At 48.3% G+C, this 25525-nt stretch overlaps 1 protein-coding gene across 1 annotated transcript in view; it reads right to left on the bottom strand.

Annotated features, from left to right (window-relative positions):
- Positions 1-25525, bottom strand: part of BEND5 (BEN domain containing 5) — a 1224740-nt gene that overhangs the window by 652827 nt on the left and 546388 nt on the right. Inside the window, exon 4 of the mRNA XM_063941484.1 lies at positions 1871-2087. Within this exon, the coding sequence (XP_063797554.1) occupies positions 1871-2087 (217 nt within the window). The remainder of the gene's footprint in view (positions 1-1870; positions 2088-25525) is intronic.

Raw genomic sequence — 25525 nt, 5'->3', positions numbered from 1 at the left:
TACGCCGTACCCACCCGTACCCGCCCACTTGCACCACTGATGTAGGTTAAAAGAAGATGGGGGTCATTCTGAGCCGTTTGCTTGCTGCTGTTTGTCGCAGCCGAGTGAACGGGTCTCTACTGCGCATGCACTGGCGCCGTCGCCGTAGTGCGCCGGCGCATGCTAGACGGCCGAAGGTCATAGCAGGGCTGCGATCGCCTCTGCCTGATTGACAGGCAGAGGCGGTCGCTGGGCGGGAGGGGACGGAACGGCGGCGCTTGGCCGCCGTTTAGTGGGAGTGGTCCGGCCAACGCAGGCGTGGCCGGACCGAACGGGGGACGGGCCACACACAGCCGATGTGGGCCGGGGAGCGATGAGTAGCTCCCTGCCAGCACGCTAAAGCCCTGTGCTGGGCGTCCCCTCGCATGTCAGTGTGAATGATCGTAGCTGTGCTAAATTTAGCACAGCTACGATCAACTCGGAATGACCCCCCATGTGCAACAGATTGAGGTGTAATCACAATCAACTACAGGTTAAGGGCTGTCAGGTCAGTTTCAGTGGTTTATTTATCAGAATCAACGTTTTATCCATGTTATCACTCAGACAACATATTAGCCATCTTCATTTAATAAAAGTTGTTAGACAACCGTGTCTTTTTTCCCGATGAATCCAATTGCGTTTTTAAAGTTTTTCTCCCACACAATGGGACCCATTTATAAATGTATTTATCACCCGATAATTGTAATTTATTATCGCTGTCATTATCGGCAATAAGAAATGAGGTACTGACGGGATGAGTAATTGAACCCATCCCTGTGATTTGTAAAAGTGTAGTGATCGCAACGTAAAGACTGCTGCGCTACTGCTGGCCACGCGTGTGCCAGTGGAGAGTGCCGGGGAGGGTTCCTATGAAGCTCTCTCCCAAAGATTTTTGGGTAAAGTAGTCCATAGGCTACAATTACTAATACCAGCTTGGGTAAATTCAGCAGGAAAGCAGCCCCCATAGGTTTTTCCATGCATGCGCAGCAGAAAAATAACACAATGTATAATTATAGCAGAGATAGGCGGGTTGGGTACGGGTGACCGGCGGTCGGGATCCTGGCGGTCAGCATACCGACGCTGGGATCCCAGCTGCCAGAATGCCGACAGGGGGGCAAGTACAACAAAGCCCCTTGCGGACTCGGTGGCTCACTGCAATCGATACAGGTTCCAGTCCTACTCTATGGGTGTCATGGACACCCACAAGTGGGAATAGTCCTGAGCCCCCTGCCAGCATTCTGGCGGCCAGGATCCCAGCGTCGGTATGCTGACAGCCAGGATCATAACTACATCCCTGATAGGCAACCTGTGGTGCTCCGGCCGCTGTGCCAATAAAAATACTGGCATGACCTTAGAAACATAGAATTTGACGGCAGATAAGAACCACTTGACCCATCTAGTCTGTCCATGTACACACATACGCTAGGGTTAATTTGCTGGGAGTCAAATTAACCTACCAGTATATTTTTGGAGTGTGGGAGGAAACCAGAGTACCAGGAGGAAACCCACGCAAGTACGGGGAGAATATACAAACTCCACCATAATGGGAATCAATTCCATGACCTCAGTGCTGTGAGGCAGTAATGCTAACCATTACGCCACCCGTATTTCTTGCCTCTGGCTGCCATACACAAAATTATTACATTTTGGCATGCCAAATATAGCGCGGGAGGAGACATCATGATCTCGCTAACTTTCAGTCTTTGCTACTGCTATGGTTTGTACAGTATATACAGTACAAGAAAAACATGGTTACATACACGTGTAGATATGCCAACTTTTTGGAAGAGCTTCATATCAGTGTCCTTTCCCCATGCACCCCATAAACAAAGAGCTTTTATTGCATACTCACCACACTTAAGCCAAGCAGTTCTCTTTGGACATAGTCTAGGTTCAGTCTGTCCAGATTCTCCAAGTAATGCTGCAGACGAGTGTACGTGTACGGATAGCAATAAGCAAACTGGTAAACGTCGTCTTCTCGGTCAAAGCAAAACGCAAAAGACATGACGTAGTTTCTGCGGTGCTCTGGGCAGCGATAATAGTAGACATTCTTTGAGGGCAATCTTTGCCTGTGAAAAGAAAGAAGATATACAAGACGTGAGCAGTTACTTATACTGATTTTAGCCTTATCGAGAATAACTGGAGGAAGAAGTGAGTGGTTAGAGACGGTGCCGTAACAAGGCTCTGGAGCCCCCTTTGTGTCAGAAATCATGAAGAGGGGGCAGTACTTGCATCAGCACCCTGCTAGCCAGAAGCAAGGACTGTGGGGCAGTGACAGTGCCGCCCACAGTGCACCCCTTATCAACAGAGCGCCTCTAGTTACGGCCCTGGTAAAAGACACTGAACATATAACCATATGGCAGAGACTTGCTTGAGACCACGGTGCAAATCCCTTTGTGACCTTAGACAAGGTATGAAAATATAATATGCAGTAACACAGACTCACATGCATCAACATTACTTCCATTTTTGTTAATAGCTGGATATAATAAAATGTTTACAAGAACTGCTGCAAAAAAAATCCCAAACTCAAATACCAAAACTATTGTTTGCAGACCTTCATGCAAAGTATAGGAGAATTGGGCATCGTATTAATAGGGGAATCAGATTTACAGTATCAAATATGAAAATGCACACACACATACTGTATCTATGTTATCATTTCTGTTTAAACCATCATGCAGTAAGGGCTGGATTCAGAGATGGATGCAGAAGATTAGTTTCTGTGTCTTTGTACACAGCGGCTGTGCTAAAATATGCTACGGCCACAGGAGGCGTCTTGTGTAAATAGGTGCCTCCTGCCGGATTCTGTGATCCGCTGCTGCATCGCGTGATTATGGGTCATGGGAGTAACCCTCCAGTTACTCAGGATGGCCGGTGTTTACATGCAGCCGAGGCCAGTTAAACTGTATACGAGGCCACACCCAGAAAATGGAGGCAGCATGCCCTCGTTTTCTGAAATGCTAGTTATCGCTTCCCCGCCCCCAAATGACCACGGCATGTCAGTCATGTGCAGTACAGATCTTGCGCATGCGCAGATCTGAAAACATTGGAGATGTACACAAAGCATCAGGTTTGTAAAGTATATATATCTGGATATGGCCCTAAGTGAGCAGCCCTTTGATAAAAGTGTGACAGGCCTACTGCCAGCACAGAGCATTTTATGGTTCCGGTAAGCGTGAAAGAAAATGCATGGAGCTGCTGAATAAAGGAGATTTGTATTGAATCTTTTATTAACCAGGAAAACTCTGAGTCAGCAGATGTGGTCCTCCCCAATTACTGGGGGATATGCAGGTTGTAACCTGGTCTTCTGCTGAATGTAAATATTGGTTTAGAAAATTGACATTGAACATTTTAATTCTGCCCAACATCTTTTTTTTATTTGTCCATGTAATGCTGCACGTCAGAAGCAATCATTGCTGTATAAGGGGGAAGATCATGGCTAAACATACATTAGCCTCTATCCAGAACAGCTACTTGGAAATAAAATATGGTGGAGCTTGTTTAAGACAATAAATTGCAAGCTCCTCTTCCGCGAGTTCTGATGTCCTGCTTTGGCTTTTGTCTTACACTGCTAGTTATGTATAATGATACTGTAGGACTGGCTCACAGTGGTACAAGGGAACCCCAGGTGTGCCTCAGTGCCCAGGGACTCACCTCCTCCTCCTCCTCTAAGGATCAGGTTCCAGGCTGTGCACTTGAATTACACATAATACATATGTTACCTAATACCCCTTTTCCACCTATGAGCATGGGTCGCAGCCGGGAGCCTGACACGGGTGCTACCCGGCTGTGGCCCGTGCTCAGCCCCCTTTCCCATTGCGCTCACCAACCCGGCATATTGCCGGGTTGGTGACGCTGCTAGTGACATGGCAGGGGCAGAGCCGGCCCTAACCAATATGATGCCCTAGGCAAGATTTTGGCTGGTGCCCCCTAGCACCACTGCTGGTTCCGCCTCTGACCTTGCACATCTTTCCCAGCACCATCACCCCTCACCCATTACAGTCCTTATTTTGGTGTTTGTACCCAATATACTTTAAATAGGAATAGCTTGCACATTTGGCGCACAGCCAAAAAAGGGGTGTGTTTTTGCTGGCAAGGGGCATGGCCACACAATAGTAACCCCAATTCCAATTACGCCACACAGTACTGCAACTTTATTCACATTTGATCATGCGATAGTGTCCATAATTCATATTACATCCCACAGTAGTATCACTTTACCTTATAAACGTTACTCCTCACAGAAGAGCTCCTTATTCACATTACATCACACTGAATTGCTCCTTATTCACATTACACCACACCTTATTGCTCTTTATTCACATTAGATGACACAGTAGTGCCCTTTCTATACGCAACGCCACATAGTAGATCACCTTATACACATAATGCCACACATCAGTAATGCATTTATACACATAATTCCACACAGTAATGCGCCTTACACATTATGACAACCTTTATAAATGCCCTTTTACACATAATGTCCCTTACACATATGCCGCACATTATTAATGCCCTTATACACATAATGACACACACAGTGCCACCTACACATCTGCTGCACATTATTAGTGCCCCTTTACACATAATGACACACATACAGTAGTACCTTGTTACACATATGCTGCACATTATTAATGCCCTTATACACATAATGACACACATTGTGCCCCTTACACGTATGTTGCACATTATTATTAATGCATTTTTACATGACACACATAATGCTCCTCACACATATTCCGAACACTACTGCACAACCAACCCACTCACATGCACACAGCACTCACACTGCTACTAACACTGTGACCTCTGCCTCTGCTTGGATACAGATGTGTCCTCATAAATCTTGCTTCAATGCTAACATCGGGCACCTTTTCTTTAATGAAAATGCATTGCTATGTGGCTAGGATGCACAAGCACTTTCTGCTGATTAAAATGATATGCAGCATGCCTATATACTGTGTGAGACTGTGGCTGTATCTGCATATGAAGTGCTACAGACACAATATATGCATGCTGCATATCATTTTAATCAGCAGAAGCTGCTGATGCCCCTAGGAATATCAAATGCCCTAGGCAATTGCCTAGTTTGCCTATGCCTATGGCCGGCTCTGGGCAGGGGTGGCGCTGGGAGATCACATGATCTCCCAGCGCCGCCCTTCCATACAGTGTAAACGGGAGCAGTGTCGCATCGACACGGCTTCCGTTTACACTACAACCCTACCCGGATGAGGTATTTACCCGGGTAGGATTCACGGGTCACTTGATCCGGGTTTTTGCGGGGAGACCCTTTTCCACTTGCAAAAAACACGGGTAAATGCGCGCCCACGTGCATTTACCCGTGTTTTTTGAGCTAGTGGAAAAGGGGTGGAAAAGGGGTATTATACTGCACAGGACTGTGGTGTATTTTCTACAGTGCATTGATGTTATCAATCTGGTATATTGCATGTGCTATCATTATTTACTATATATATTTATCATACCTCCCAACTTTTTAACAGGACAAAGCGGGACTTTGTTGCGCAGGAAGCGTTCGCATACACGAAAAGGGGGTGTGACCTATGTGACATGGGAATGGCCTCGCAGCAGAGCCGCAATTGCGAATCACACCCCCTTTTACCGTCACTGAGGGGGCAAGCCCAGCTCTCTCTGAACTGCTGGCATGCCCCCTCTCCATCTGTCACCTAAGCAGAGCAGCGTGTGATAGAGCCTCCCAACTAACCCCGCCCCTAACCCCCACCCCCGCCCACCGTGGGACACTGCGGCCTGCGGGTGGGACAGTGGGACAGTCCCAAACAAATGACTCTCTGCACGTTATATCGGGCGGCAAACTGAAGACCACCCATTATATCTGCCACCCCTGCAGTGAACATGGTTTTGCCCATTAAGTAACAAATTTGCTGCTGCGCTCAGATCTGTATTAGGCCCTATATTGGTACTATTATACTCCTGTGCATACTTGCCTACTTTTGAAAAAGCCTGTCAGGGAGATTGTGTCAGTAACACCTATCAGCGCAGACGTGTACTACTACATGAGAGGCATGTCATAAAAATGACTTACATCCAAACGTACATGAGCCCCAAAGTTAGTAAGATCTACTTGTTGAAGAAAAGACAGTGATATTTTTCAGGATTTGTTCCTGCATTGTGTTTTACAAGAGGTTCCATATACTGTAAGTGGCCACGAGAAATCTCATTTAAAATGCATGTAGCCATAGGGATCACTGTGCCTTATAACCAAGGCAGGGAAATGGCACTGATGAGCACATTTGAAAGTATGTATCTCTGATTTCTCTTTTTCCCCAATAATGTAACAACTGCATAATGGAGTAAGGTGCAATCAGGGGGATTGCGGGACTATTTAGGGAGTCAGGGAGATTGCAGCTATTTCAGGGAGTCTCCTGCAGAATGAGGGAGGGTAGGCAACTATGCTCCTGTGAGGTAAAAAAAAACCTGTTTATCAATGTTTACTTCTTTTTTTTTTTATAGTAATGTATGCTCATTTTTTGTCAATAACAAAATAGCTCCTTTAACTGTAAGTAGTGACAAGCAAACTGACGTGCTCACTGCACCACTGTACAGTCCACACATATCCTCCACATATCTTCTCTTTCTTCATTTTACCTTCCTTCTGACCCTGGTTCATCATTGCTGTGATATCATACAGACCACCTAGAACTTTTGCAATCTGGTGGACAACTATGCGACAGATAGCACCTTTACTTTGTATCAATGCCTATTTCCCCACAGATTGTAAGCTTACAAGTAGGGCCTTCCTACCTCTGTCCAGTTACCATGTCGACATTTCATCCGTGTCGTCATGATGAATGTTAACCTGGTCAATGCTGCATATCGACATTACGACCATGTCAATTTTCTCATGCCAACACACTATACCATACCCATACCGAACACCTCTGACTATAAAGCAGGAAGAAGCTGGGGGCCACAGGTGCAGACCTGGGGGGGCTGCCTGTTGCCCATCAGGTGTATCCTGTAGCTGTGGCAAACCTGTGTATGCGGATCATCAGCTGAATTCAGTATTAATTCTCAAATGCAAGGAATGTTACAGTAAGTCATTAAATAGTGCAAAGCCAATCCCACCCAAGATCCCCGATGTACAGTATGCTGCAAATGTATTATGTTTTTTTTTAGTTATAATATAAGACGGGTGAGGCTGCAGCTCCGGAGAACCCAACATTTATTTTTCTTCAGAATGGCAGTTTGGGTATTCGCAGTGATAAGGACTTATGGTGAGCATTTAAGTTAGCACGAATGCGGTTTTATTTATGCTACTTTTCATTGCTTTTTATATACTCCTTAAATTCTTGTTGTTAGGCGTTATTAAAATCCTACAGTGTTTCAGGAACTCAAAAGACCTTTATCTCCGATTTATTTTACCTTTCAGCGCAGAAGTAAAACATCTGCTTTATTATCATGACACCGGCTCTATCCCTGCCTCCAGCGAATTTGTCCAAGCCTGGCTCCCACGCCATCTGGCTTCAATGTTTGTCTGCATTGTGTGTCACTTTGAGCCATTCTCTGTTCTTTAATATCATAACAACTGTGTGACTTTATGAACCAATGTTGAGAATAAACCTAGCGTAATAAACATATAACGCTTGTGCCGATATAGTGCGTATGTATACACGTATGAAGTATGTACCGTCTGCGGCTGCTCACTTGCGCTGCGTCATAACAATAAAAATATAAAAGGATATTATAATGGACAAAGGGATAATTACAGTGACAAGTGCACACTACATAATCTGAAAACAAATCTGTGTAGTGGAAGCACACACTGACTGCAGACCAGTATCCGTCATACAGTTAGGGCGAGATGTAATGCCGGGCGTTTTTTTAAAGGGGCAATCACTTACAAGGCATGGTTTTGCCTTGTAAGTGGTAGCCCCTTTAAAAAAATGTCTGAGCTCAGACGGCATCCCTCATGGCCACCGAACTTGGGCGGCATTACATCCCGACCCTGGTGTCCATACTGTACAAGGCACTGTCAAAGGTTCCAGCTCCTCAGAAAAGCTCCCAAACGTCCCTATCACTAAATGAGACCTTTTCCCTAGTCACCGGCCAGTTTTTCTAACATCAGTCATCAAGATAAACCCCCCCGGACACTCTTTTTCTATCAGACTCCTCTACCCTTTCAGAGGCAGAGAGGCTCCTGCATTAGGAGGAGGTGCAGGCCATGACATGCCATATGGAGCATTATGGGGTTGCTCCAAGGTAGGTAGCTCTTAGCTTAGATATATTTAAGTAAGGAGCCATTATCATGTGTCTCCTTGCTGGTTAATCATAGACCCAGACTGGGGTAATGGAGGTGTGAGGTGTGGTGCCTCTGGACTGGCTGAGCTGGATGGCTTTAGTGTGGCATACCTTTACATTCTATTAACACTTATCACTTACTAATTTCTTTAACACTATTTCTCCATTTTAATTACATCTCATTTTTGTATCACTTTCTTATAGCTTCGGCTTCCTAACACTAATTTATTAACACTATAGTTTTTTCACTGGTATGCTGTCCTGGGCTTTCTGGCTTATGCTGATTTTTGGGGGTACCACACCCTGCACCTAGATATAGCGCTAGGGATTCCAAATATACAGAGAGGCCTTGACACGGCTTTGGGGCTTATGCATACATTTGTGCAAATATATGTAACTGAGATCTCTGAATTCCAATATTGTGTGGGATTTACATCTGGTTACTGTTATCATTCAGGGTGCTGGGGGAATGCCTTTTTTTCTTGCTTATAAATACCCCTCCCTTTCAAGCATCCAATGATATCCCTAAGCTAATTGAACATCCGCCACTATATATGACTCCTCCACCCTTTCCCAGACTGACAGGCAAAAGTTACTCCCACCTTGCCTTCTTATGGAAGTTCCTCACAGCTGCTCTGTTTGATTAGTCACATGCCTTCAGCTGCACCAAACTGCAGGGGAGAAATTAACTGAAGTCAATCAGACAGGTTAGATACACATTTCCTATCATCCAAATGCATGGCCTCCCTGGGCTTAACAGATAAACAGAATTATTATTACCACAAATGGAAATTTATAGGGTGTGTTCACAGGCAGTCCATAGACACCGCTTTGTGCCTTTGGAACCATCTCTGTGCACTCCCATAGCGTAGCTAGGTGCCGGATCACCTAGCCGCGCCGGGAGTGCACGTTTGCGATGGAGCCGCATTAGATGAACGCGTGTCCATCTGTATATGCACTCCCTGTATATTTGATTTCTATTTATATCAGCTATCTACGGTACTTATTGGAAGCTGCTTTACTAACTTGGAGTAATCAGCAAGTTTGTATTTTATACTGCGCTTGATTTATTTATTGATATATAATTGTATTTTATTTTAACAGTTAAACACCCCTGGTTCATTTGTAGCACACTGCCCCTATTGCCACAATAGATAGTTACAAAGATTAAATCAAGACACAAAGCTTTCAAATCCAACCTGTTATAAGCTCTAGATGTGTTGATCCAGAAGTAGGATAATATGTAGAACCCCCAGAAGTCTCACAGTGAACAAATTATATCAGATTTACTGTATTCCCTGGATCCAGGGCCGAAACTAGGGGGGGGCTAGGGGGGCAGGCGACCTGGGCGCCGGATTGGAGGGGGCGCCGAGACCCCCTAACACCCGCCGCGGCCCTTTTATAACTTTGAAACCCCCTTCTCCCGAGTGCCCAGCTCGGGGGGCGGGGTTTCGCGGAATGACGCGATTGCGTCGTGACGTCACGGCGCAAACGCGTCATTCCACGAAACCCCGCCGGAGGAGGGAGAAGGGGGAGCCGCGCAGACCGGACGAGGAGGGAGAGGCGGCTGAAGAGCGGCGAGAACCGCTTCAAATGTAAGTCAGCCCCTCTCCCTTCCTCTCTCTCTCTCTCCCTCCACCACCTGCCGCAATGTGTAAAATGGGGACCTGTGCCTGCCGCAATGTGTAAAATGGGGACCTGTGCCTGCCGCAATGTGTAAAATGGGGACCTGTGCCTGCCGCAATGTGTAAAATGGGGACACTTTTTCCTGCCGCAATGTGTAAAATGGGGACACTTTTTCCTGCCGCAATGTGTAAAATGGGGACACTTGCCAGCGTACTGTGTAAAATGGGGACCTGTGCCTGCCGCAATGTGTAAAATGGGGACACTTGCCAGCGTACTGTGTAAAATGGGGACCTGTGCCTGCCGCAATGTGTAAAATGGGGACACTTGCCAGCGTACTGTGTAAAATGGGGACCTGTGCCTGCCGCAATGTGTAAAATGGGGACACTTTTTCCTGCCGCAATGTGTAAAATGGGGACCTGTGCCTGCCGCAATGTGTAAAATGGGGTCACTTTTTCCTGCCGCAATGTGTAAAATGGTGACACTTTTTCCTGCCGCAATGTGTAAAATGGGGACACGTGTCTGCCGCAATGTGTAAAATGGGGACACTTGCCAGCGTACTGTGTAAAATGGGGACACGTGCCTGCCGCAATGTGTAAAATGGGGACACTTTTTCCTGCCGCAATGTGTAAAATGGGGACACCTGTCTGCCGCAATGTGTAAAATGGGGTCACCTGTCTGCCGCAATGTGTAAAATGGGGTCACCTGTCTGCCGCAATGTGTAAAATGGGGACACTTTTTCCTGCCGCAATGTGTAAAATGGGGACACCTGTCTGCCGCAATGTGTAAAATGGGGTCACCTGTCTGCCGTAATGTGTAAAATGGGGAATGGGGACACTTTCCTGTCGTACTGTGTAAAATGGGGCCACTTTTTCCTGGACATGAAATTTATGTTAGAAAAGGCAATTTTTCAGGTAAAAAAGTTCTGAAAGAGATATATATATATATATATATATATATATAATATTTTTATTCATGTATTTATTTATTTTATTTTATTATTATTTTTATTTATTTATTGTAAATGATGGCAAATGACTACCTTGCCCCGGGTGACAAAAATCCTAGTTTCGGCCCTGCCTGGATCACATGTGATTACACCAATAGCTTAACTCTTATAACATTCCTTGTAGGAAATGCATTTAATCAGAATATAAATCCATCGAGTGATTCTGCCATTATTAACTCTCGCGGCAGTGGATCCCACAGTTTTCCGATGCTCACAGCCAAAAACCCCCTTGAGCATTAGTGAGTTACAGTAGGAGCATTTGATGGCTGGAAGGAGCTGTGTACCCCATGCCCCCTGAGAAAAGTAATTGCAGTGTGTGCATGGTGTGTGGTGAGTGCCCCATGACTCTGGAGCCCACGTGGGGTGTGGTATGAAATGACGACACGAGAATATCAGCATGGGCATAATTTCAAAATTGACTATGTAGACACGATAAGAGTATCGACCATAACATCTCTGATTGCCCAGCAGTCACTTACCTGCTCCTGATGGCTCTAGTGGTAGTTGCGGGACTTTTGGGTCCGGGCAGTCATGTGATCGTCACTTCCGGCAGATCCTCCAGTGTAAAGCTGGGTACACACTGGACGGCCTGATGGGCCAACATATCAAATCCTGGGTACACATCAGAACGATTTAATGAAGTACGGAATAATCAATGTTCTGTCCTTCATTAGCATTCACCATGTCGCTAGCGTTATCGCCCGATTGGCCACGCAACAGGGCCGACTGGGCAACGTGGCTAGCGACCACTGGCACCCACATACTGGGCATACACACTCAACGGTATGCCCCATGTGTTGTTCCGATTTGCCCAGAAACAACATAGTAGGCTGCTATCGCTCCGGTGTGTACCCACCTTTAGTATTCTTTCCCTAGCCCTAATCCATACACCTGCCTTTACTAGTGCCTAGTATTCTCTAAAGTGCCCTTTTTCCAAAGCAAATAACCCGAGTTTGTCAAGTTTTCATTGTACTCTCTTAAATCCCAATCCATTTATCAATAACGTAACTGCCAGTGAATCCTTTCAAGTTCTCGTGTATATTTTCGTAAATTTATCAACTATATTTATAAAGTGGTGTAACATGTGATTGACACTGTGGTAAAAAGTAAAATGCTGGTATAGGCAGCAGATGGGCTGTTATGAGTAAAAGCCCTAAACCGAGACGGACAAAATCTCCAGCACATTACTTATCATTCCGCCGTTTTCAGGAGAATTCCAGCAAAATACCATTCAGACTCTTCAGAGATATGTCCATTAGATTCTACAATCTGGCTGTGGCACATAGACAAAAACCAGAGTATGCAGGAGAACCTTGCACTACATACAGGTCGCCTCAATGGCCATAAACACGACAGAAGCGCATTGCACAACCTTCGTGCTATCACTTTTAGGTCATTACTTCATCAGAGTAAGGACGTGACAGGGCTCTCTTTGCTTCACACTCATGTAGTAATGTGTTTATTAATATAAAAAACTGCTGTATTCCAAGTATCACAGCATAAACAAGTTTGTGGCCAATTAGGACATACTGGCACACAACCGTTATTGGTCAGAAATAACCAAATTGCCCTATTGGATCATACCATCAGCATGCAGGCCGGCACACTGATGCTAATTATAGCGGTACTGAATACAGCACTTACGCAGAGGTGTAGTGTGGAGCCATGGCTCCTAGAGCAAGCTCATGTCATGGCGCCCCCCCCCCTATATACACACAAACACATAGTTCCCGACAGGGAAAAAAGCAATGCACCCCACAGGGGAAAAAAACACAATAGCCTCCACAGGGGGGTAAAGAAAACCACTCTGTAGTAGTGATACTTACACACGTAACGTCCCCTGTACCAGTGACGCTTACACATGTAACACCCCCTGCACCAGTGACGCTTATACATAAAGCCCCTGTACCAGTGCTGCTTACACACGTAACGCCCCCTGTACCAGTGACGCTTACACACGTAATGCCCCCTGTACCAGTGACGCTTACACACGTAATGCCCCCTGTACCAGTGACGCTTACACACATAACGCTCCCTGTACCAGTGACGCTTACACGTAACGCCCCCCTGTACCAGTGACGCTTAGACACACAGGCCAGTATTTACTAAAAATCCGAGTTTGGCCGATTTGTGTTTTTTTTTCTAAGTCCCAATCCGGGAATTCACTAAGCACCAATCTCGGCAGTGTTTTGGACTATTCGTAATGGTTTGAATGACAACGTTCAGAAATACGAATGAATAGACCATCGGTCAAACGCGGCTGTTATTTCATAGAATACGGGCATTCACTATTCATTCGTATTTGGGTGTTAGTTTCTGAGCGCTCAAGTGCGGGTCTGTTTTTTTTCGATTCGTTAAAAAAAGCAGCAAAAAAATAGACCTGCTTTTTCCATGGATAACCATGCATGGATCAGTGAGATCTGTGCATGGTTATCTATGGAAAAGGGTCTGTTTAGTGTAAAATCTGGAAAAAAAATTGCGTGGGGTCCCCCCTCCTAAGCATAACCAGCCTCGGGCTCTTTGAACCGGTCCTGGTTGACAAAATATGGGGGAAAAAATGACAGGGGTTCCCCCATATTTAATCAACCAGCACCGGGCTCTGCGCCAGGTCCTGGTTCCAAAAATACGGGGGACAAAAAGCGTAGGGGGCCCTTGATTGAAGGGGTCCCCACTCCTCCAGGGTACCCCGGCCAGGGGTGACTAGTTGGGGTTTTAATGGCACGGCCGCAGGGACCGATATCAAAGTGTCCCCCGGCTGTGGCATTATCTCCCCAGCTAGTGGAGCCCGGTGCTGGTTTCAAAAATACGGGGGACCCCTACGCTTTTTGTCCCCGTATTTTTGGAACCAGGACCTGGCGCAGAGCCCGGTGCTGGTTGATTAAATATGGGGGAACCCCTGTCATTTTTTATTAAATATGGGGGAACCCCTGTCATTTCCCCCCCCCCATATTTTGTCAACCAGGACCGGCTCAAAGAGCCCGAGGCTTAGGAGGGGGGACCCCACGCAATTTTTTCTAACTTTTTTAAAACTTTAATGAACTTTTTAAGGTACACAATGAAGCCCTGCACGGATCTCACAGATCCGGCCGGGATTCCTTGTGTTTTGTCAGGCAGTGTTTTACATCACTCCCGGAAAACACTGCCTGATATTACGAATCACATCGACATCGGAAAAAACGAATGTGCAAAACTCGGCAGCTTAGTGAATGACCGTATCAGGATTCAAAAACTTGCAGTAAAATGCACCCGATACCATTCGAGATCAAACACCCTTCAAAACGGCAAAAACACGAATATTAGTAAATAAACCCCATAGCGTCCTCTGTATCAGTGATGCTTACACACATTACGCCACAGTCATACATACACACACATACGTACTGTACATACATTACACACATACACAGTCACACATACATATACAGTACACAGACACACACACACACACACACACACACACACACACACACACACACACACACACTTTCACTCACTCACTCAATCTCCATCCACTTACCTAAGGAAATCTTGCAGGCGGGAGCAGCAGCATGTCATCCTCCTGTGTTGCAGGCTGCAGTCTGGTCCTGTGTAGCTCTGCCCATTTTCTGTGTAGCTCCACCCCTTTTAGGTACACGCTGCGCACGCACACAGACTGCACTGTGACAGGGGAGGGGGAGAGGAGGCTTCATGCTGCCGGGCCGGCGCCCTCTGCAGTTTCCGGCGCCTGGAGCTTGTGCACCAGCGGAACCGCCTTCCCTATGCCCCTGCACTTACGAAGGTCTATCTAACGCCAGAGATGGCTCAGCAATAACATCTTGTAACTGGGATGACAAATGAACATGACAAGCCCTCCATTCTATAGTCATGTTCTATCTACCCTTTGAAAATACAATGGGCCTGAGTTCGGAGCAGAGGAAATTAAACAAGCAACTTTGCACCTGGACAAACCATGTTGCACTGCCAGGGGTGCAAATATATTTCTCTGACGTCCTAGTGGATGCTGGGGACTCCGTAAGGACCATGGGGAATAGCGGCTCCGCAGGAGACTGGGCACAGCTAAGAAAGATTTAGGACTACCTGGTGTGCACTGGCTCCTCCCACCATGACCCTCCTCCAGACCTCAGTTAGAATCCTGTGCCCGGCTGAGCTGGATGCACACTAGGGGCTCTCCTGAGCTCCTAGAGAGAAAGTATATTTTAGGTTTTTTATTTTACAGTGAGATCTGCTGGCAACAGACTCACTGCAGCGAGGGACTAAGGGGAGAAGAAGCGAACCTACCTAACTGGTGGTAGCTTGGGCTTCTTAGGCTACTGGACACCATTAGCTCCAGAGGGATCGACCGCATGGAACCGGCCATTGATGTTCGGTCCCAGAGCCGCGCCGCCGGCCCCCTTACAGAACCAGAAGCAAGAAGAGTCCGGAAAATCGGCGGCAGAAGACATCAGTCTTCACCAAGGTAGCGCACAGCACTGCAGCTGTGCGCCATTGCTCCTCATACACACTTCACACTCCGCTCACTGAGGGTGCAGGGCGCTGGGGGGGGGCGCCCTGAGCAGCAATAAAAACACCTTGGCTGGCAAATATATCACAATATATAGCCCCAGAGGCTATATATGTGATAAATACCCCTGCCAGAATCCATAAAAAAGCGGGAGAAAAGTCAGCAAAAAAGGGGCGGAGCTATCTCCCTCAGCACACTGGCGCCATTTTCTCTTCACAGTGCAGCTGGAAGACAGCTCCCCAGGCTCTCCCCTGTAGTTTTCAGGCTCAAATGGTTAAAAAGAGAGGGGGGGCACTAAATTTAGGCGCAATATTGTTTATACAAGCAGCTATTGGGGGAAAAATCACTCAGTTATAGTGTTAATCCCTGCATTATATAGCACTCTGGTGTGTGCTGGCATACTCTCTCTCTGTCTCCCCAAAGGACTTTGTGGGGTCCTGTCCTCAGTCAGAGCATTCCCTGTGTGTGTGCTGTGTGTCGGTACGGCTGTGTCGACATGTGGGATGAGGAAGGTTACGTGGAGGTGGAGCAGAGGCCGATAAATGGGATGTCGTCCCCTGTGGGGCCGACACCAGAGTGGATGGATAGGGGGAAGGTATTAACCGACAATGTCAACTCCTTACAAGGCTGGATGACGTAAAACAGCTGTGGGACAGCCGGCTTCTCAGCCCGCGCCTGCCCAGGCGTCTCAAAGGCCATCAGGGGCTCAAAAAAGCGCCCGTTACCTCAGATGGCAGACACAGATGTCGACACGGAGTCTGACTCCAGTATCGACGAGGTTGAGACATATACACAATCCACTAGGAACATCCGTTACATGATCTCGGCAATGAAAAATGTGTTACGCATTTCTGACATGAACCCAAGTACCACATAAAAGGGGTTTTATTTTTGGGGAGAAAAAGCAGCCAGTGTTTTGTACCCCCATCAGATGAATGAATGAAGTGTGTAAAGTAGCGTGGGTTCCCCCAATAAGAAACTGGTAATTTCTAAAAAGTTACTGATAGCGTACCCTTTCCCGCCAGAGGATAGGTCACGTTGGGAGATATCCCTTAGGGTGGATAAGGCGCTCACACGTTTGTCAAAAAAGGTGGCACTGCCGTCTTAGGATACGGCCACCTTGAAGGAGCCTGCTGATAAAAAACAGGAGGCTATCCTGAAGTCTGTATATACACACTCAGGTTATATACTGAGACCTGCAATTGCCTCAGCATAAATAGTGCTGCTGCAGCGTGGTCTGATACCCTGTCAGATAATATTAATACTCTAAGACAGGGATAATAGTTTGCTAACATAGAGCATATTAAAGACGTCGTCTTATATATAAAGGATGCACAGAGGGATATTTGCCGGCTGGCATCCAGAATAAATGCAATGTCCATTCTGCCAGGAGGGTATTAGAAACCAGGCAGTGGACAGGTGATGCTGCCTATAAAAGGCACATGGAGATTCTGCCTTATAAGGGTGAGTAATTGTTTGGGGATGGTCTCTGGGACCTCGTATCCACAGCAACAGCTGGGAAGAAATTTTTTTACCTCAGGTTTCCTCACAAAAGCCTAAGAAAGCACCGTATTTTCAGGTACAGTCCTTTCGGCTTCAGAAAAGCAAGCGGGTCAAAGGCGCTTCCTTTCTGCACAGAGACAAGGGAAGAAGGAAAAAGCTGCACCAGCAGCCAGTTCCCAGGATCAAAAATCTTCCCCCGCTTCCTCTGAGTCCACCGCTTGACGTTGGGGCTCCACAGGTGGAGACAGGTGCGGTAGGGACGCGTCTCGGGAACTTCAGGGACCAGTGGGTTTGCCCACAGGTGGATCCCTAGGTTCTGCAAATAGTATCACAGGGATACAGGCTGGAGTTCGAGGCGACTCCCCCTCGCCGTTACCTCACCTCAGCCTTGCCTGCTGCCCTCGGAGAAAGGTAGTACTGGCGGCAATTCACAAGCTGCACCTCCAGCAGGTGAAATCAAGGTACCCCTCCTTCAACAAGGCCGGGGTTACTATTCCAAAATGTTGTGGTACCGAAACCAGACGGTTCGGTGAGACCCATTCTAAAATTGAAAGCCTTGAACACTTATATACGAAGGTTCAAGTTCGAAATGGAATCGCTCAGGGCGATTATTGCAAGCCTGGAGAATTTCATGGTATCACTGGACATCAAGGATGCTTACCTGCATGTCCCTATTTACCCTCTTCACCAGGAGTACCTCAAAATTGTGGTACAGGATTGTCATTACCAATTCCAGACGTTGCCGTTGGTCTGTCCCCGGCACCGAGGTATTTACCAAGGTAATGGCCGAAATAATTATCCCGTACTTGGACGATCTCCTTATAAAGGCGAGGTCCAGGGAGCAGTTGTTCGGCGGAGTAGCACTATCTCGGGAAGTGCTACAACAGCACGGCTGGATTCTGAACATCCAAAGTCGCAGCTGGTTCCTACGACGCGTCTACTGTTCCTGAGTATGGTTCTGGACACAGAACAGGATAAAAAGGGTTTCTCCCGGAGGAGAAGTCCAAGGAGTTGTCGTCTCTAGACAGAGACCTCCTAATACGTATACAGGTGTCGGTGCATCAATGCACGCGAGCCCTGGGAAGGATGGTAGCTTCTTACGAAGAAATTCCATTCGCCAGGTCCCATACAAGGATTTTCCAGTGGGATCTGTTGGACATGTGGTCCGGGTCGCATCTTCAGATGCATCGGCGGATAACCCTGTCTCCAAGGGCCAGGGTGTCGCTGTTGTGGTGGCTGCAGAGTGCTCATCTTCTAGGGGGCCGCAGATTCGGCATACAGGACTGGGTCCTGGTGACCACGGATGCCAGCCTTCGAGGCTGGGGGGCAGTCACACAGGGAAGAAACTTCCAAGGCTATGGAAAAGTCAGGAGACTTCCCTACACATAAATATTCTGGAACTAAGGGCCATTTACAATGCCCTAAGTCAGGCTAGACCCCTGCTTCAACACCGGCCGGTGCTGATGCAGTCAGACAACATCACGGCGGTCGCTCATGTAAACGACAGGGCGGCACAAGAAGCAGGATGGCGATGGCAGAAGCCACAAGGATTCTCCGATGGGCGGAAAATCATTTGTTAGCACTGTCAGCAGTGTTCATTCCCGGAGTGGACAACTGAGAAGCAGACTTTCTCAGAAGACACGACCTCCACCCGGGAGAGTGGGGACTTCATCCAGAAGTCTTCCAAATGATTGTACACCGTTGGGAAAGGCCACAGGTGGACATGATGGCGTCCCGCCTCAACTAAAAGTTACAAAGATATTGCGCCAGGTCAAGGACCCTCAGGCGATAGCTGTGGACGCTCTGGTAACACCGTGGGTGTACCAGTCGGTGTATGTGTTCCCTTCTCTGCCTCTCTTACCCAGGGTAATGAGAATAATAAGAAGGAGAGGAGTAAGAACTATACTCATTGTTCCGGGAGGGCCAAGAAGAGCTTGGTAACCAGAACTCCAAGAAATGATCTCAGAGGACCCATGGCCTCTGCCGCTCAGACAGGACCTGCTGCAGCAGGGGGCCTGTCTGTTCCAAGACGTACCGCGGCTGCGTTGGACGGCATGGCGGTTGAACGCCGGATCCTGAAGGAAAAGGGAATTCCGGAGGAAGTTATCCCTACGCTATTTAAAGCTAGGAAAGAAGTGAACGCTAACCATTATCACCGCATATGGCGGAAATATGTTGCGTACTGTGAGGCCAGGAAGGCCCCAAAGGAGAAATTTCAGCTAGGTCGATTTCTGCACTTCCTACAGTCAGAGGTAACTATGGGCCTACAATTGGGTTCCATTAAGGTCCAGATTTCGGCTCTATCGATTTTCTTCCAAAATGGAACTGGCTTCACTGCCTGAAGTTCAGACTTTTGTTAAGGGAGGGCTGCATAGTCAGCCCCCGTTTGTGCCTCCAGTGGCACCGTGGGATCTCAACGTGGTGTTGGATTTCCTGAAGTCGCATTGGGTTGAGCCACTTAAATCCGTGGAGCTATAATAACTCACGTGGAAAGTGGTCATTCTGTGGGCCTTGGCGTCGGCCAGGCGTGTATCAGAATTGACAAAAGCCCTTATCTGTATTTTATATGGGAAGGGCGAAATTGAGGACTCGTTCCCAATTCCTTCCTAAGGTGGTATCAGTTTTTCATGTGAACCAACCTATTGTGGTGCCTGCGGCTACTTGGGACTTGGAGGATTCCAAGTTACTGGACGTAGTCAGGGCCCTGAAAAGTATATGTTTCCAGGACAGCTGGAGTCAGGAAGACTGACTCGCTATCTATCCTGTATGCACCCAACAAGCTGGGTGCTCCTGCTTCTAAGCAGACGATTGCTCGCTGGATCTGCAGCACGATTCAACTTGCACATTCTGCGGCTGGACTGCCGCACCCTAAATCTGTAAAAGCCCATTCCACGAGGAAAGTGGGCTCTTCTTGGGCGGCTGCCCGAGGGGTCTCGGCTTTACAACTTTGCCAAGCTGCTACTTGGTCAGGGGCAAACACGTTTGCAAAATTCTACAAATTTGATACCCTGGCTGAGGAGGACCTTGAGTTCTCTCATTCGGTGCTGCAGAGTCATCCGCACTCTCCCGCCCGTTTGGGAGCTTTGGTATAATCCCCATGGTCCTTACGGAGTCCCCAGCATCCACTAGGACGTCAGAGAAAATAAGATTTTACTCACCGGTAAATCTATTTCTCGTAGTACGTAGTGGATGCTGGGCGCCCGTCCCAAGTGCGGACTGTCTGCAATACTTGTATATAGTTATCATTAACTAAAAGGGTTATTGTTGAGAGGCTCTGTTATGTTCATACTGTTAACTGGGTATAGTATCACGAGTTATACAGTGTGATTGGTGTGGCTGGTATGAGTCTTACCCGGGATTCAAAATCCTTCCTTATTGTGTCAGCTCTTCCGGGCACAGTATCCTAACTGAGGTCTGGAGGAGGGTCATGGTGGGAGGAGCCAGTGCACACCAGGTAGTCCTAAATCTTTCTTAGCTGTGCCCAGTCTCCTGCGGAGCCGCTATTCCCCATGGTCCTTACGGAGTCCCCAGCATCCACTACGGACTACGAGAAATAGATTTACCGGTGAGTAAAATCTTATTTTTTATTTCTTTCTTTTATATCGCAGGCTAGTACTGGCTGCTTTTGCTGGACAGCTTTATTTTTACACTACAAAATAGATTTGAGTTTAGATACGCCCCTCTCGCATCAAAATCGCTCTGCATATGTTATATCTGTTCCACCTGCAGTGAGCATACCTCCCAACTGTCTCGATTTTCGCAGGGCAATCCCATTTTTTTGGGACTGTCCCGCTGTCCCACCATCGGGCCGGAGTGTCCCACGGTGGGGTAGGGGCAGTTGGGAGACTCCTATCCTTTACTGCTCTGCTGTAGAGCAGCGGAGAATAGATGCTGTTTGCATATACACAGCGTCTATCAGGACACAGATGGAATGGTGGCATGCCAGCAGCTCACAGAGTACTCGCCAAGACCCCACGCTGACAAAAACAAGGCACGGCAGGCGGCCGCGGTATTCCCATGAAGACACGCCCCTTTTACTGAGGCCACACACCCTAGGCACCCTGAGGCATAGGCACAAATTTACTCCTAAAGGGGGGTACACACGGAAAGATCCGTGTTTAAAATCTAAGCAATCTGACTAGATTTTATGCACGGATCTGTCGTTATTATGCCCCCCAGTTATAGCGATGCGCAGCCCCGCGCGTCGCTATCGCTGGTGCTAGATTGAGCCTGCATGCAGGCTCAATCTAGCGGGTCGCTTACTTCACCGCTGTGTGAAGTGAGCGGCCCCCCGTCCGTCCCCTCACTCAGCACATCACGCTGTGCTGAGCGGGGGAAGAGATGAGTGCTGAGCGGTCTGTGTTAAGATTGCTCAGCACACATCTCCCCCGTCAGTACGCCCCTTAAGAGAGATATGTGGTGCTGGGCCATAGGTATGGGGTGTGTGAGTGATGCCGTCGCCCAGGGTACAGGGCCCCGGGGGTGTCACCATCACTGCCCCCCTCCACCATCTGTATACTTTCTCCTGCTGGCATTCTCACCCCACCCCCTTGCGTAATGTCACCTGTTCAGGGATGGGGCAGGCAGGAGAACCCTGGTGAGCCCTGCACCAGCACTGCATGACCACCTCCAGGGGAATAGTAGGCAGAAGATTGGAGACCCATTTACAGGTCCACTGTTGGTCTTCAGAATGGAAGGGTACTGCTTTTATACTCAGAAAAATGAATATGTAAATCTTGGTTTAAAAGAAATGTAAAATTATGTCTTAACACATTGGGGCAAGAGGCCATTTCCTCAGAGGCCGGGTTGGCTGGTTAAAACCAACTGTTTTTTATTTATTTTTTCAATATACTTTTTATTATGCTGTGACTATAGGCACGGTACTGTGACTTCTTAACAAAAAGCCTGTTTTACTATAAAACAAGTGTTTTTTTATTAAAAATGTTTAATGCCAGTGGTATTTAATTATAAGTAACTAGGTGCTTCATCGCGCCCTACGGGCGCTCTTCACACCGTCGGAAGGGGCTACGCCCCCTTAACCCCTGCACGCCTTTCTGGGGTTCAATATATGGAGTATTACCTGCATTCCTAGTTTTGTTAGTGTTTGAATATTGCACAATGATGGGGCGTCCGATGGTGAAGGGGGCGTAGTCCCTTGCAACCGGAAGGGGTTTGGGGAGTGGGGACCGCGGATGGGGGAGGGGGTATGAAGGCGCTGTGTGTGGGGTAGGAGCAGGGGTGTCACAGGTGGGGGATGGCAGCTGCAGGGCTGTTGCGGATGGAGGAGGGGTTCCGAAGGCGCTGCAGATGGGGAAGGGGTGGGTGCGGGTGTGCAGTGGATGGGGGAGGTGTCCAGGGGGCGCGGTGGGTGGGGGAGGGGTGGATGCGGGGGTAACGTGGGTGGCGGGTGCGGTGCTGTTGCGAATGGTGTAGGCGATGCAGATTGGGAAGGGCCTGCTGCGTGGGTGGGGTAGGGGATCCAAAGGTGCAGCGGACGGGGGAGAGCCAGATGCGGGGTGTGGCGGATGGGGGAGGGGCTGCTGCAGATGGGGGAGGGGTTTGGAAGACACTGCGGGTGGTGTAGGGGGTCCGAAGGCGCAGTGGGTGGGGGTGCCACGGGTGGTGGAGGGGCAGGTGCGGGGGTTTGCGGGGGATGGGGAGGGGTCCAGGGGCGCTGCAGGTGGTGGAGGGGCAGATATCAGTGCACATAGTTTCTGTGGTAGTTAGTGAGGGTTGGTGATGGTGTGAGAGGGGTGAAGGCCAGTACACAGACAGGCAGTTAGAGAGCAGGATGAGGGTGACAGGGCATAGTGACGGGGAGTACTTAGCAGATATAGGGGTGGGCTACAGGTGTGATGTCACAGTGTGTGTACCTTTGCTCTCATGTGTGAGGTATGTGAGGTATGTGTGAGGTATATGTGAGGTATGTGTGAGGTATGTGTGAGGTATGTGTGAGGTAAGGATGTGCGGGTCGTGGTGGCCACTAACCTCCAGGCTGCTGCTGTGAGATGGTGACTGCAGAGGGAGGGAGCTCAGACCCAGCAGCAATGGGTCGTGGTCAGCATTCCTTCCTGGCCCCGTTCCGCCGCACACTGTCCGCCCCGTCTGACGGGCGTCATTCCTCCATCCTGCATGGCAGCGTCAGCTGCTGTGATCGCGGAGCATAGGTAAGCGTCCGGAGCCCTGTGGGCGGGCAGGCATGGTGTTTCCCTGGAGAGGTGCGGCGCGCGTCCTTAGGCTGCAGACGGAGGGAGCTCCGGCCCAGCAGCAATGTTGATTAGTGCGTGTCCCGTCCTGGCGCTGTCCCGCTGCACATGCTCCGCACCGCTTGCCGTTGAGCATGGCAGCCCTTGTCTGTATGCTGCAGATGCTGATCTAGCGGTGCCTGAGTTAGCGCCCTCTCCCTGGGGTGTGGGTGTCAGGCGGCAGGTATGGTGTGTAGGTGGGAGAGGAGCTGCGGGCGGCGACTCGCTGCCTGCAAGTACCCTCCATATCAGCGCTGTTCCCCTCCCTGCAGATAGTGTCAGTGGCCGTGGTGTACTTTTGCTACTGGTGGCCAGGGCCGGTGCTAGGGTGTTCGGCGCCCCCCTGCAAACTATGAATTTTGCGCCCTCCCATATTCCTTTGTTGTGCATCGGGAAAAGTGGGGTGGTCTCACAACTAAGGGGCATGGCCACACAATAGTACCCCCATTTAAAATTACGCCACAATGTAGCACAATCTTATTCATCTTATACGTAATGCCCCACCCGTAGTAGTAGCGTCCTTATACGTAATGCCCCACCCGTAGTAGTAGCGTCCATATACGTAATGCCCCCCCCAATAGTAGTAGTGTCCTTATACATAATGCCCCCCCCAGTAGTAGTAGCAGTTATATGTAATGCTCCCCAACAGTAATAGTAGCGTCCTTATACATAATGCCCCCCCAGTAGTAGTAGCATCCTTATACATAATGCCCCCCCAGTAGTAGTAGCATCCTTATACATAATGCCCCCCCAGTAGTAGTAGTGTCCTAATACATAATGCCCCCCAATAGTAGTAGTGTCCTTATACATAATGCCCCCCCAGTAGTAGTAGCAGTTATATGTAATGCCCCACAACAGTAATAGTAGCATCCTTATACGTAATGCCCCACCCGTAGTAGTAGCGTCCTTATACATAATGGCCCCCAGTAGTAGTAGTGTCCTTATACGTAATGCCCCCCCAGTAGTAGTAGCAGTTATATGTAATGCCCCCCAACAGTAATAGTAGCGTCCTTATATGTAATGCCACCCCTGTAGTAGTAGCATCCTTATACATAATGTGCCCCCAGTAGTAGTACCGTCCTTATACATAATGCCCCCCCAGTAGTAGTAGCATCCTTACATGTAATGCCCTCCCAGTAGTAGTAGCACCGTCCTTGTACATAATGCCCCCCAGAAGTAATAGAGTCCTTATACATAATCCCCCCCCAGTAGTAGCGTCCTTATATGTAATGCCCCCCAGTATTAGTAGCCTCCTTATACGTAATGTCCCCCTATAGTAGTAGCGTCCTTATACGTAATGCCCCCCCATAGTAGTAGCGTCCTTATACGTAATGCCCCCCCTATAGTAGTAGCGTCCTTATACGTAATGCCCCCCCATAGTAGTAGCGTCCTTATACGTAATGCCCCCCTATAGTAGTAGCGTCCTTATACGTAATGCCCCCCCATAGTAGTAGTGTCCTTATACGTAATGCCCCCCCATAGTAGTAGCGTCCTTATACGTAATGCCCCCCCTATAGTAGTAGCGTCCTTATACGTAATGCCCCCCTATAGTAGTAGCGTCCTTATACGTAATGCCCCCCCTATAGTAGTAGCGTCCTTATACGTAATGCCCCACCCGTAGTAGTAGCGTCCTTATACATAATGGCCCCCAGTAGTAGTAGTGTCCTTATACGTAATGCCCCCCCAGTAGTAGTAGCAGTTATATGTAATGCCCCCCAACAGTAATAGTAGCGTCCTTATATGTAATGCCACCCCTGTAGTAGTAGCATCCTTATACATAATGTGCCCCCAGTAGTAGTACCGTCCTTATACATAATGCCCCCCCAGTAGTAGTAGCATCCTTACATGTAATGCCCTCCCAGTAGTAGTAGCACCGTCCTTATACATAATGCCCCCCAGAAGTAATAGAGTCCTTATACATAATCCCCCCCCAGTAGTAGCGTCCTTATATGTAATGCCCCCCAGTATTAGTAGCCTCCTTATACGTAATGTCCCCCTATAGTAGTAGCGTCCTTATACGTAATGCCCCCCCATAGTAGTAGCGTCCTTATACGTAATGCCCCCCCTATAGTAGTAGCGTCCTTATACGTAATGCCCCCCCTTAGTAGTAGCGTCCTTATACGTAATGCCCCCCTATAGTAGTAGCGTCCTTATACGTAATGCCCCCCCATAGTAGTAGCGTCCTTATACGTAATGCCCCCCCTATAGTAGTAGCGTCCTTATACGTAATGCCCCCCTATAGTAGTAGCGTCCTTATACGTAATGCCCCCCCTATATTAGTAGCGTCCTTGCATGTAATGGCCCCCCCAGCAGTGGCGTCCTTATACGTAATGCCCCCCT

The sequence above is a fragment of the Pseudophryne corroboree genome, chromosome 9, assembly GCF_028390025.1.
Source record: "Pseudophryne corroboree isolate aPseCor3 chromosome 9, aPseCor3.hap2, whole genome shotgun sequence".
Classification (NCBI taxonomy): Eukaryota; Metazoa; Chordata; class Amphibia; order Anura; family Myobatrachidae; genus Pseudophryne; species Pseudophryne corroboree.
Note: the sequence above shows the minus strand (reverse complement) of the source record. Positions and strands in the feature narration are given on the sequence as shown.